Source organism: Myxine glutinosa, chromosome 7, assembly GCF_964187855.1.
Source record: "Myxine glutinosa chromosome 7, kmMyxGlut1.1, whole genome shotgun sequence".
In the NCBI taxonomy this organism is placed as follows: Eukaryota; Metazoa; Chordata; class Myxini; order Myxiniformes; family Myxinidae; genus Myxine; species Myxine glutinosa.
This window is the reverse complement of record NC_136267.1, coordinates 44,471,144-44,486,560: the sequence shown is the minus strand read 5'-3', so window position 1 is coordinate 44,486,560 and position 15,417 is coordinate 44,471,144. Positions and strand designations below refer to the sequence as shown.

At 41.7% G+C, this 15,417-nt stretch overlaps 1 protein-coding gene across 7 annotated transcripts in view; it reads left to right on the top strand.

Moving 5' to 3' along the window:
* The window catches only part of LOC137431178 (tensin-3), a 391,044-nt gene that overhangs the window by 301,641 nt on the left and 73,986 nt on the right, over window positions 1-15,417 (top strand). For all 7 annotated transcript variants that reach the window (XM_078781594.1, XM_068122190.2, XM_068122191.2 and 4 more), the window contains 2 exons: window positions 201-1,612; window positions 6,538-6,624. In XM_078781594.1, the coding sequence (XP_078637720.1) occupies window positions 201-1,612; window positions 6,538-6,624 (1,499 nt within the window). The remainder of the gene's footprint in view (window positions 1-200; window positions 1,613-6,537; window positions 6,625-15,417) is intronic.

Here is a 15,417-nt window from a genome sequence, read left to right as displayed (position 1 = left end):
TAACCCTGTTGCACAACTTTTTGCAAAGGTGTTTATAATCTTTACACTTTTAAGAACAATCTCCAACAATAATGTTTTGAAATATTATTTCCAAGGTAACTATAGCTACTGCAAACCACTGTTCAAATCTGCAATGTGATAGATACCTTGAAAGAGCTTTTAATGCACTTGGTAAGCAATTAATTAAACGTATGTTTCAGTTATTGTGATCAGAAGTTGAGGCCCGGCGACTCGGAAACGAGCTGGATTCAAAGAATGCCGAAGGAATTGACAGCTTCTGCACCAGGCTCCACAACTTTGGATGGCTTGGTGTGCAGATCCGGGAGCACGCCATACATCTCCACACCTCAGCATCTTACTTCACAGTACAAACTTGCTTCAAGATATGAGCTCCCAGATGAAAAAAAGACACCTTCTTCAAAGGCCATCAATGTGATGCAACATGGACCGCAACAAGTAAATGGAGGTGTGGGTCAGCAAAGCCTGGTATTTGAAAACATTGAAGGAAAGCCTCAAACACTAATGGCATATCCAGGAACTCTCTCCCCAGACCAGGGAAGACAAATGGCCTTGTCTAACAAGGAAAGTCCAGCTTTTTGCATGCAGCTACCTGGGACCTCTGGTGGGCATGCCGGTTATGCCACGGTACAGCAAGCAAACCACAGTCCTTACCATAAATCGCTCAGCAGAAGCAGCCCATTTAGCAGCCAGCAACCTCAAAGCCAAACGCACAAGGTTGTCGTGAATTCACAATTACCACAATGCCTGACTTATAACGGTACATCTCATGTTGGGGACTCAAGAAACCTGACAAGAGATTATAGTACCCCGACAGTGATTCCCCATTCCTCTCATAAGCAACATGATTCTGCAACCAACAGTGAGATTATCGTATTCAATCAGCAGGCCTCCAGCAGCCCAGCTGATGACTTCTCAAGCATTCATTCAAGCCCAATTGGGCTTCAACTTTCCACCAGTCCTTACAATGACTCAACTGCTTTTTCAGCCAGGACAGCCAGTCCGCTATCCTCTTATTCCTCTTCCAACCCACCAACTCCTGGTTTTCCATACAGGCCATCTGTTGCAGCAAGCCAAACATCTTTGTACAGCATTCTGTCCAATAGTCCTCGCACGACCCACAGGACCTTCGCATCGATGACTCCCCCAAGCCCAGTGTCATCTCATCGCAAGGTTTCCCTTGCCAGCAGCAGTCCAGCAGGATCACCTGCGAGTCCATCATTTAGTGGTCGCTCTTTGCAGGCTAATACTCCACTGGATGGGTCTCATGCACCCCTTTCACGACATGCCAGCGGTGGTCTACTTCTTTCAGGAACCAATGCTTACAACAGCACTGCTCCTTTGAGCTATACTCTGATACAAGACAGGTCACCACCTCGAGGTCATACACCACGCACACCGCTTAGTGGACAGACCTCTCTCCCTGAACATCTGCTGCAGGCGTCATACAGTGATGGTGAGTTGGCAGGCTCTAGTAGAGATGGAGGTACGGTGAACGCTGACTGGACAGCAATGATGCAACCAGCACTGCCTGAGAAGAGAAATGGATCTATGCTCAGCGATCGCTCAGTCATGGCCTCTCCATCAACCTATGGTAAGTTCATAAAACGATTTTTATCAACCGTCAGTGTACATGATATGCAACTTGTGCATAGCCTGTGAGATTCAAGCCAACAACACAGATATTTACAAAGATAACTCGACCTGGTCTTGGAGGCAATACACTGTTTTGTGATATACTTCTGAGAGATTTAGATAATTTGTGACATGTAATGCTCGTTTGTACTTTTGGCAACGTTATACCTGAAATATTAGTTCATTGTGCACAAATGTCTGAGAGATCTTATTAAAATTGATAACCCAATTTTCGTTTTTGTTAATTATAAGCGGGGTACCACTTCATCCTCTTGATCAAGAAGTTAGGCACAACACAATCCGGAGTTACCTTCGCCTGTGCGTTGTCACATGTCTATGCACTGCCTCACCGAGCGCAACATTTATCCATCAGGTATTGGCAATTTTGCTGCTCTTCAGTTTCCAAGATCTCTTGACCTCATTTTTGAGGTCCTGGTATTTGTTCATTTCCTTGATTTCTGCGTTGTTTAGGCCAAAATTTCTGGGTACCATTATCTCATTATCAATGCTGTCTTTTCCTTTTTGTTCCTGAGTACAATGTCCGGACGCAATGCTTTGTTTTCTATGTTCACGCTCGATGGAATCATCAGGTCTTACATCCTCATTTTCAATGATTGTCCTTGTGCTCGTGTTTGCATGAGTTTTCTGGTACTGGGATGTTTACATTTTTGCAGATATGTCAATGAATCACTTTGCATACTTTGTTGTGCCGTTGTGTGTAAAGTTGTTCTGATAATAGCTTTTTGCATTCCGAGAGCAGGTGACTAGTACTTTCTGTTTCTGTCTTGCAGAACCTACACTTCTCCGTTTGCCTCAATCCCACCATATTTTAAAATCCATTCGTGTAGTGTCCTTTATCAGCCTGTCCACTGCACAGCAGGAGACGGGTTTTTAAATTGCTTCTGTCTGTCTGTCTGTCGGTGTGTGTGTGTGTGTGTGTGTGTGTGTGTGTGTGTGTGTGTGTGTGTGTCCGTGTCCGTGCCGTAACATTTTAACCAAAATTTAGTTTTGTCATAAAATTTGCAGCAAAGCCTTATATGATAATATGGAGAAGACAAATTAATAATTTTGTCAAAAGGTCAAAGGTCAGCATCACATAAAATTGTCAATTTTCATCGATTGACCTGAAATTTTAAGAATTTGCATATTGGGTCACTGAATTGGTTCACCAATCAAAAGCTAGAAGTTGATTGGGCTTTTTAAATCATAAGGTCAAAGTTGAGTAAAATCTCCAATTTTCACCCAATTGACTTGAAATTTAAAGAATTTGCATATCGGGTCACTGAATTGGTTCACTATTCAAAAGGTAGGAGTGGATTTTTTTTCAGATCAAAAGGTCAAAGATCAAGGTTACATAAAATCGTCAATTTTCGTCCAATTCATCTGAAAATGTGAGAATCTGCATATTGTGTCACCGATTTGGTTCACCAATCAAAAGCTAGGAGCTGATTTTTTTTTCTAGATCTAAAGCTCAAAGGTCAAGGCTGCATAAAATCATCAGTTTTCATTTTGTATTTTTAAAAAACTGTTGTACACCGCTCCTTTCCTATGCCACCTCCAGGCATTGCAAATCGTCATTGCCGGGCACCGAAGGGGGCTCGGCAGTGACGCACGCTGAAAGAGAGTACTCAGTTTTCACTCTGGTTTCTTGTTTGTTTTCTTGTTTTCTTGGTTGTCCGGACGATATCTCAGCCATCCTTTGAGCTAGGAAGCTGAAATTTCGGCACAGTAGTGAGCAAGTCCTTTGTCAAATACGGTATTTTTTGTTTTTTGAATAATCAATTAATTGAGGAGTTATTTAATTATTAGCGTTTAATTAAGTACTTATTTAATTAATTAAATTTCATTTATCTTCTGACCATTATTAACTCAGGCACCTTTTGAGTTAGGAAGCTGATATTTGGACATGCCAATGACCAGGTGATTTGGCTGCAAAGGATATTTTTGATTTATTAATTAATCAATTAATCGATTAATTATTTAATTATTCGATTAATGACAAAAAAATTTTTTTTTTTTAAGTTACAGATTCTGATGAAATAGTGGTAGTTTATGTGTTCTCTGACCAAATTGATTAATAATTTAATTTTTTTATGATTATTATTTATTTATTTTCATTATTAATCATTTATTTATTTTCTTTCTCATTTGGCCAATATCTCAGGCACCTTTTGAGCTGGGAAGCTAATATTTGGACATGAGTGACCAAGTGATGTGGCTATCAAGGATATTTTTGATTTATTGATTAATCATTTCATCTATTAAGTATTTATTGATTAATCGATTAATTATTTATTGAGTAATCAATTAATTATTTAATTTTTTATAAATGACTTATTTAATTAAATTTCTAAAAGATACATCTTCGGATGAAGCACTACTGGTTTAGTTATGCGATTAGCCAATTGATTATGAAAATATTTTGTGATAATCTTTTATTGATTTTAATTATACAATTAATCAATCAATTAGTGTACACCTCTCCCTCCCAATGCAGCCTCAATGAGCTGCACTGCGGTATTGCCGGGCGCCGGAGGCGCCCCGGCAATGCCGCGCTGCAGCATATTTAATTATTTGGCATGGGGCGGTGTACTTTGAATGTATGTGTACTTGTTTTCGTTATTTTTGGGCAAACAAAAAAAGAAGATGATCTCTCAATACAAACGGACGTGGACGGGCTTTGCATTTTCAGATGTTTTATAGTTATGATTTGTTTTCCGTCCCAGTTGAGCTGACCTCTTCTTAGCCATTTCAATGAACCTTCTTTGTCTACTCCCAGTCTGTCCAACTCTTTTTTTTATACCCTCCTGCTCATTATCGTTTTCCTAGTTGTCAGTGTATATCTGTTGATATTACATCTTGATATATATTTTTGTGATCGTAGGGGCTGTATTCGTTGCTGTTTGGGTTTATTTTGTGCCATCTTTTGTTCACACCTGTGTTTGCAAATTTTTTGCAAGGTGGGTTAGGGATATTTTTTGTGGCTTGTTGTCTTCGTGTTTTCATACAAACTATTGGATTCCTTAGTCAGTTGAACTCTTCATGTACTCAGCCAATTCTACAGTTGTCATTCTGCATACATAGTTGCATGCCAGCAGGCCATTCCCTCATTCTCGTCTCGGCAGGTACATTCATTCTCGGGATGCATTGGTTTTTGTAGAACATTGTGTGCATGGTGAGGAGTTTCCTTGTTTTGATATGTATTAAATTTTGATTTCTGCTTGTGGCAAGTTTATTATTCAGCAGTTGTATTGGAACACTGGTACTGAGTTGGTTTATGGCTTTGGTTTTGTTTCTTAGGGAGAGGTATGTTTTCACGATCATCTTCGTTCTACATAGGAATTCTTTGGAAATTGTTTTGTGCATTTGTTTGTGACATATTTGGTGGCTCTCTTCTACTCCAAGGCATTTGTATGGTGCTTTGTTTTATAGTTCCTGTATCGTTGTTCAGTATATAGGTTAATTTTGTATGTTATCTGTTTTTGTTGGTTTTCCTTGTACGAAAGTGCACTTGGTACACTTATCTAGGCCAAATTCCATTTGAATGTAGTTGGAGAACCATTTCACAAATTTCAGGTGTTCTGCCAATTGCTTGTCATTCAGTGCGACGAGTTTTAAATCCATGTACTGTAAATGTGTCACCTTTCCTGTTTCTGTAGATGTTCTTTTACTGGATGTTAGGGTGTATTCGTGTCCTTGCTCATTAAGATGGTACAATCCATCACTCCAGACTTATCACCAATTACAATCTCATCTTGAACTCTCATATTTATTCTACGAATCATGTGCAAATGTTTGGTTCATTCACTGTTCTACCAATTATTTTAGTAAAATATAAGTTATGCAGAAGCAGATCTTGCTCATCAGTTTGTCATATCAATTTGATAACACTCAAAAAGCTTTAGGGCCAATTATTGTCATACATAAAAATCTCTAGCTACATTACTTGAGACCGAGTCTCATATTCATGGATGACAACATGCATGCAGGTATACAAGATCGATAACCAAATAAACAAACTGATTGAGAAAGCACTTGGAACACTAGAATACCACTGATATTTCAGCACTTCGAAGGAAAAATCGAAATACTATAGGTAGAGCAAAACGTTGGATCTTCCAAGGAGAAAGCCTTTCCCCGTTCATGTTTTGCCTGGCCCTGGACCCACTGAGCAATTTCATTAAAAGGCCATACTAAAATCGTGTTAATGAGTGAGACAGAACATTTGGAACATGTTGATAGAGTTTTTGTAATTTGACTGCAATGGGTGGCATGCCAGTTGACATATAATTGATTTCTGTCTGAATTTGAGTGATCACTTTGTTCTGAGAAAGCCTCAAACTTTCTGGATGTCATTTTTGCATATGATGTTCCATACAATATATAGTACTACAAATCTGGCAAGAAAAATAAGACTGTCATTGTTAAATTAAAAGATAATCTTGGTCTCCAAGAAAGTAATAATGTGAACAACATGAACTTTATAAATTCAGTTAATCAGATCAAGAGTATCCAGCTGGGTGATAAAGTTAAGCATTCATTCATACAATTTCATGTACACACAGGTGCACTAACGAATCAGGTGCCATTAACTCCGATAGATAATTATAATGTATGGTTTCCCTGGTTTATTCCTAATATTGTCAGTTTACATGAAATTGTTTAATTCTTTACAATATGACTGACCAAGGTGCTAAAGTGTAGTCCAGCGTGCCGTAGTGAATATACAGATGGCCTAGCTATATCCCTGATGAAACATTACCATATATACAGTATATCAGTGATAGAAATAATGATGAAAATCAGTAACCAAATGATAGAGTTGCAGGCATTTGTATTATACAGTGAATTTTAACAAAAACAACATGAATGTGTTGTGTGCAGGTGTGGACACAAGCTTGGAATCACATGCTAAGTTTGTGCAGGCTACAAGCAATTTCTGGTACAAACCAGATATCTCCAGAGAAGAAGGTGCAACTCTTCAGTGTTATGCTTTGCCCATCTTTACACCAATCATCATTCAGCTAAATAACCCAGTATATACCCTTTAGCCTGTTGGATACTGTGTGTGAAATCGCCTTCAACTGATAGCACATACTGTTGATAGACATGTTGATTTGATTGTCTATATATATTAAAATTAGATTAAAACTAGAACTGCCACTTTAAAACTGCTGGCAGTGATGACCGGTTTACTCGCACCCACTTTTGATACAACCCCACTTTTGATACAACCCCACTTTTGATACAACCCCACTTTTGATACAACCCCACTTTTCATACAACCCCACTTTCATTGGACATGCTTTGACACAACCCCCTTGGATACAACACCGACACACACACACCACACACACATCCCCCTACCCCCACCCACACCCCTCCCCCCAAACACACACACACACACACACACACACCAACCCCCCCCCCCCACCTACACACACACATCCCTCCACCCCCACACACACACACACATCCCCCCTACACACACACACACACACACACACATACACCCCACCCCAACACACACACACACATATCCACACACACACACACACACAAACACGCGCACACACCTCCCCCCACACGCACACACATATCCAGACAAATGCACAACCCCCTCCCCCCACCCCCCAAGACACATCCCACACACACATCCCCTGACACACACCCACACACACACACACACATCCCCACACACACACACATTCCCCCTACCCCCCACCCACATACACACACATACACACACACAAACAAACACATGCACACGTCCTCCCACCCCCACCCCCAACACACACACACACACACACACACACACACACACACACACACACACACACACACACACACACACACACACACACACACACACATATCCCCCCACCCCTAACACACACACATGCACACATCCCCCCCACCCCCAACACACACACACACAAACACACACACATACCCCCCCCCCCCACCCCTAACACACACACAAACACATGCACACATCCCCCCACTCCCCCCCAACCCTAACACACATACACAAACACCCGCACACCCCTCCCCCCACACGCACACACACACCCCCCCTACACACACACACGCTTATTTTTCAAGATATGCAGGTTGCAAGGTCAGACATATATATGGTGGCGGCCATCTTGGATTTGACATGGTGACCCAATTTTCAATAGCGTTCTTCCTTATGCCTAGATACACCCACGCACCAAATTAGAAGTTGGTTCTTTGCTTATTTTTCAAGATATTCCGCTCACAAAGTTCAGACATAGATATGGTGGCGGCCATCTTGGATTTTGACGTGGCGACACAATTTACGATAGCGTTCTTCCTTATGCCTAGATACACCCACACACCAGATTAGAAGTTGGTGCTTTGCTTATTTTTCAAGATATTCCGCTCACAACGTTCAGACATATATATGGTGGCGGCCATCTTGGATTTTGACGTGGCGACCCAATTTTCGATAGCGTACTTCCTTGTGCCTAGGTACACCCACACACCAAATTAGACGTTGCTACTTCGCTTATTTTTCAGGATATGCAGGTTGCAAGGTCAGACATATATATGGTGGCGGCCATCTTGGATTTTGACGTGGCGACCCAATTTTCGATAGCGTTCTTCCTTGTGCCTAGATACACCCACACACCAAATTAGAAGTTGCTACTTTGCTTATTTTTCAAGATATGCAGGTTGCAAGGTTCAGACATACATGGTGGCGGCCATCTTGGATTTTGCAGTGGCGACACAATTTTCAATAGCTGGCGCATGCGCAGATGGGTTGCACTGCGATGCCACTGAAAAGCGACTGAGAAAACCGCGCATGCGCAGATCGCGGACATGATTCATTTCGATTTCTATCTTTATTTAATTTCCGAAAAGACGCCTGCATTCGAAAATCACGTGATGACGTCACGACGTAAATGCATTTCCTCATATAACTTCAGATCGGCTGGATGGATTTTGACGAAATAAACGGCATCGTGTAGGGCATTTATTTGCGCAAATTTCAAGACCAATTACGACCATGACAGCCATTTCCTTCTCGCACAGCACCAAACATTCTAATGCGTCAATCCCGCCAACCCTGCGCATGCGCAGGTGGTGCAACGAAGCACTTAAACGCTGAAAAAATCGCGCATGCGCAAATGGTAGCGCTGGAGCGCAAGGTCACGTGTGGACGCGTACGTAATATGTGGATGGATGTTTGCACATGCGCAAATGGGGCACTGTATTTTTGTGTATTACGTACGCGCTTTGATGGGCTTACTTTCAGTGAAATACGATCGAGTTAAAAATAGTCAGAATTTGAGCAAATCTGTTTCATTCGTTTGTTAATATGCCTCATCTATTGACAAATCTGCAATTATAATTTTTTTTGAAGTTCAAATGACCGCAGGAGATCGCGTTATCGTGAGCACGTTCTGGAAAGACAAAATGGTGTGTTTCTTCTTCTTTCAACAATAAAGACTTATAGCTTCGCGACCGTACATCCAATCATCTTGAAAGTTTGCACACTTGTTTCGCTTGATGAGAGCCACATTGCTTTAAAAATTCAAGTCGATCCATGCAGTGGTTCAAGAGTTACAAGCTTTTTAAAATTTAAACTTCCATTATTTATTGCGGCCAAACCATGTGACTTATCAAAACGTCTCAAGTAACGATGAAACATCCCCCCCATGAGGAACATTTGTGTAAAGTTTCCACTCGATATCTCCACAAATTATGGAGGTGATTCCATTTCTAGTTTGGAATTTTAAAACGTCATAACTCTGAAACCACGTGTCGGATGACGTCATGCTCGCTACGTTTTTTGTTCGTCATGGGTATCCGAATATGCATGCCAAGTTTGGGCTCGATCCGTTCAGCCGTTGCGGAGAAAAAGGGTTTTTTGTGTTTTTTCACGGAAAACAAGATGGCGGCCGAACCATGTGACGTATGACTTCGAAATTTTTTGCAATCTGAGTTTTTTTTAACTAAGCATCTGGGGAAAAAATCTCATTTTCGGGGGAGAAAAATTGTGTTTGACGAATTCTAACCTCTTAACGTTAGCATTTTTGATATACTCAATACACATGTTTTTTGTTCCCATTGCAGAGTTCTTTAGAATGAGCCATTCCTCAAATTTTTCCATTGAGCCGTTTCGGAGATACAGAGGGGCAAAGTTGAAGGTGTTTTACAAGATGGCGCCCATACCACGTGACCTATGACGTCATCATTAGCATTTAAAAATTATACGAGCCTAGCCGATCATTTGATGAAAATTTCCTGTCAATCCGACCAGCGGTTGCTGAGAAACTTAATTATGAAGTTTTCGGAGGTGCAAAATAGGGCGGAAGAATAATAATAAGAAAAACTCTAGCAGTAATAATAGGTTTCTCTCCATTTCATGGAGAGTAAACCAACTAGAACTGCCACTTTAAAACTGCTGGCAGTGATGACCGGTTTACTCGCACCCACTTTTGATGCAACCCCACTGTTGATACAACCCCACTTTTGATACAACCCCACTTGTGATACAACCCCACTTTCATTGGACATGCTTTGACACAACCCCCTTGGATACAACCCCGACACACACACACACACACACACACACACACACACACACACACACACACACACACACACACACATCCCCCCTACCCCCTCCCACACACACACCCACACCCCTCCCCCCACACGCACACCCCTCCAAACACACACACACACCCACACACACACATCCCCCCCCCCCCCCCCCACACACACACACACATCCCTCCCCCCACACACACACACACATCCCCCCTACACACACACACACACACACACACACACACACACACACACACACACACATACACACATCCCCCCTACCCCCACCCACACCCCTCCCCCCAAACACACACACACACACACACACAACCAACCCCCCCCCCCCCACACCTACACACACACACACACACACACATCCCTCCACCCCCACACACACACACACATCCCCCCTACACACACACACGCTTATTTTTCAAGATATGCAGGTTGCAAGGTCAGACATATATATGGTGGCGGCCATCTTGGATTTTGACGTGGCGACCCAATTTTCGATAGCGTTCTTCCTTGTGCCTAGATACACCCACACACCAAATTAGAAGTTGCTACTTCGCTTATTTTTCAAGATATGCAGGTTGCAAGGTCAGACATATATATGGTGGCGGCCATCTTGAATTTTGACGTGGCGACCCAATTTTCGATAGCGTTCTTCCTTGTGTCTAGATACACCCACACACCAAATTAGAAGTTGCTACTTTGCTTATTTTTCAAGATATGCAGGTTGCAAGGTTCAGACATACATGGTGGCGGCCATCTTGGATTTTGCCGTGGCGACCCAATTTTCAATAGCTGGCGCATGCGCAGATGGGTTGCACTGCGATGCCACTGAAAAGCGACTGAGAAAACCGCGCATGCGCAGATCGCGGACATGATTCATTTCGATTTCTATCTTTATTTAATTTCCGAAAAGACGTCTGCATTCGAAAATCGCGTGATGACGTCACGACGTAAATGCATTTCTTCATATAACTTCAGATCGGCTGGATGGATTTTGACGAAATAAATGGCATCGTGTAGGGCATTTATTTGCGCAAATTTGAAGACCAATTGCGACCATGACAGCCATTTCCTTCTCGCACCGCACCTTACATAATATGTGGATGGATGTTTGCACATGCGCAAATGGCCCACTGTATTTTCGTGTATTACATACGCGCCTTGATGGGCTTACTTTCAGTGAAATACGATCGAGTTAAAAATAGTCAGAATTTGAGCAAATCTGTTTCATTCGTTTGTTAATATGCCTCATCTATTGACAAATCTGCGATTATATATTTTTTTGAAGTTCAAATGACCGCGGGAGATCGCGTTATCGTGAGCACGTTCTGGAAAGACAAAATGGTGTGTTTCTTCTTCTTTCAACAATAAAGACATAGCTTCGTGACCTTACATCCAATCATCTTGAAAGTTTGCAAACTTGTTTCGCTTGATGAGAGCCACATTGCATTAAAAATTCAAGTCGATCCATGCAGTGGTTCAAGAGTTACAAGCTTTTTAAAATTTAAAATTCCATTATTTATTGCGGCCAAACCATGTGACTTATCAAAACGTCTCAAGTAACGATGAAACAGCCCCCCATGAGGAACATTTTTGTAAAGTTTCCACTCGATATCTCCACAAATTATGGAGGTGATTCCATTTCTAGTTTGAAATTTTAAAACGTCATAACTCTGAAACCACGTGTCGGATGACGTCGTGCTCACCGACGTTTTTGTTCGTCATGGGTATGCGAATATGCATGCCAAGTTTGGGCTCGATCCGTTCAGCCGTTGCGGAGAAAAAGAGGTTTTTGTGTTTTTTCACGGAAAACAAGATGGCGGCCGAACCATGTGACGTATGACTTCGAAAATTTTTGCATTCTGAGTTTTTTTTAACTAAGCATCTGGGAAAAAAATCCCATTTTCGGGGGAGAAAAATTGTGTTTGACGAATTCTAACCTCTTAACGTTAGCATTTTTGATATTCTCAATAAACATGTTTTTTGTTCCCATTGCAGAGTTCTTTAGAATGAGCCATTCCTCAAATTTTTCCATTGAGCCGTTTCGGAGATACAGAGGGGCAAAGTTGAAGGTGTTTTACAAGATGGCGCCCATACCACGTGACCTATGACGTCATAATTAGCATAAAAAAATTCTACGAGTCTAGCCGATCATTTGATGAAAATTTCCTGTCAATCCGACCAGCGGTTGCTGAGAAACTTAATTATGAAGTTTTCGGAGGTGCAAAATAGGGCGGAAGAATAATAATAAGAAAAACTCTAGCAGTAATAATAGGTTTCTCTCCATTTCATGGAGAGTAAACCTAACAAGAAAAACTCTAGCAGTAATAATAGGTTACTCTCCGTTCAACGGACTTGGGGACGACTAGGAAGAAGACCTTTGTTGGTCGAAAGCTTGTCAAAAATTAAAGATCGACGTCCGGAAGCTACGTCCGCGTCTGATTTAACCTCCCGATTATTTATTTAATGCAAATGAGACGCCCTACTCGTACTGTGGAGTTTCTACTATTTCTCACAGCTATATATACATACAACAACAACAACAACAACAACATGCATTTTAAGGCCATTTCCCCTGCTAAAGCGGGGTTAGCCTTGCGGTCCCCATGACAATCTTCTCCATTTTGCCCTATTTTCTGCATCTCTCCTTGTTAACCCCCTTGCCCGCATTTCTTCTTCCACCATCTTTAGCCAAGTCTTTCTCGGTCTTCCCCGTCCTCTACTTCCGTCTACATTCATTTCCATCACTCTTCTCAACCAGTCACTTTCATCCTTCCTCAACACATGACCAAACCTTCTCAACCTGTTCCTCTTCACAGCATCAATCACAGGCTCTATTCCCATCATCTTTGGCAATTCATCATTTGTCTTCCTCTCTCTCAACGATACTCCGCACATCCACCGAACCATTCGCATTTCCACCCTTTCCAGCCTTCGTTGCTGCTCTACATTCATGACCCATGTCTCGCTCCCATAAATCATAACACTTCTCACACATGCAGCATACACCTTTCCCTTCAGCTTCAGTATATACAGATACATATTAGGGTGGTGCTCAAAATAATCTTTTTTAAATATTTACTGGGACATGGCTTTATGTTGTTCCTTTTGTTCCAAAATGAAAAGACACCAAATATGAAAGCAATCTGATTTTATTTAGGGGTGCCACATCAGCCTTCAAACTAAAGGTGTCTACAAAACTTTTCTATATATGGATCGAAAGCAAAACCAGAAGTTTGTTTTATGAAAATCCACCCTACACTCACTTTCTTTGTATTCCAGCAAACACAAGTTACAATAGCTGCACAAATAGCACTATATTGCTATGAAAACTCAAATTCAATGATAACAATCCAAATGTTCAGTTCATAAAATGAAGAGACACCATATCACATAATATTTAAAAAACCCAAATATAATGAGAAATGTAACTCCTATTTCTGGGCCTGTTTCACCACTGTTGCCTTCTTGGCATCGGGGTACATCTTCCTGTGAGCAGCAACAACTTGGAGCAGAGCTTGCTTTTGCTCTTCATCCTTTGTAAGGAGCTTATTGTAGTCTTGTATCAATGCGACACCCCTTTCTGCCCTGTCGTTCACCACGACTAAGCCACTGGCGGCTTTCTTTGCTTCCTGAAAGCTGGTTTCTTGCTCCCATGAACCAGGATCCTTATCCATCCAATCAGTTGGGGTCCCTAGGATGCTGAAGAAATGCTTGGTGTGTTTTGTTATGAGGCCAGCGATTGACAGGGCGGTTCCTCGTTTGATAGCTGGTCTCTTTGGAGAGGGGTTTTCACCGTCATTTTTCAATGCTTCAATCATATTGATCTTGCTTTCTTTGTCAATTCTGGTGTCAAAGAATGCAAATGCCACTAGTACTGGGCTCATGTACCACGTGTGGCGGCCAAGTGCCTTCAAGGCTGCCTGAGCCATCTTCTGATTGATTTGTTCAAACTTTTCCAACTTCTTGAAGAGGTTAATGTCATTCAGGGGAGCCTCAATAGCTTGTGGAGCCCGAAACCAAGCCTGTACATACACAAGGCAGACAAAAATGTTGAAGGCTCGGAGTTCTCTCGCCTCTCGAAGTGTCAAGTGGTACTCTGACCGAAACATGAACACCTGTAATGAATATAGTGCTTTTGCCATCCATCTGGCTCTGTGCATTGCTCCTGGAGCCATGATCCAGATTCCACGAGGTGGGATTCCTCCCATGGAGATGACAGTCAGTTCTAGGACTTCACGATAATCATCTCGTGGCTGCTGATCTTTCAAACACACAAGAACGTTTTTGCTTCCAACACAGTGTCTACAGATCCCATTGAAGCCTTCCTCTCTGAGAATTGATCGTGAAGAAACTTCCTGTCCTCGGGGTTGGTGATTATGGCCTCCGAATCTGCATGCCTAAGATCAAACGTCTTCTCCAAGGAGGCCTTGAAGGATGCTTCCTTTTTCTCTTGGGTCGCACCACCCCGCTTTGCACCTTTTTGGAGGCTCCTCCATTCTTCATATAGCCTCTCCAAACGATGGATGCAGTGCTGCTTCGTCGTTGTAGGTAGGTGAGCTTTTTCCCAGAACTTCACAACCTCTTCAATGGTGAGGGTTGCACTCTCCCGGGCAGTGCGATTCTCCTTCTTCAGGTGATGGAAAAACAGGACAAGAGATTGATGCACAGTCGGGAGCTTGGCACCTTTGATGGCATCTCCAGAAGTGGACCCAATGAGATACACATTATCCTGAGCCCGAGTTGTCAATGAAACACTGGTACTAGCACATGCCATATCTGCAAAATAAGCAAGAATGTGGGTAAAATCCTGTTAATTCTTACTCCACAGGGTCACTCTCTACAAAAGAGCCACAGTCAATAAGTTAGGCCTACATATTACACACTAAAAAAGCGTACCCCTGACCCCGGGAACCTGTACAAAACATGCATGAAAATTGCCCAGATAGTGATCATAGTAAGTCTCAAAACTGTATGTATAATATATTGTATATATATAATGTATAATGTGTATTCATGTATATTTATTATTTAATGTATATTTACTATATACTTATTTTTAATATTATATTTAATGTATATATATAATTATGTATTTATTTTGTGTATATACAGCCCAAAAAATGGGAATTCCTATTTTTGCATGGGGGAAAATTCATCACTGAT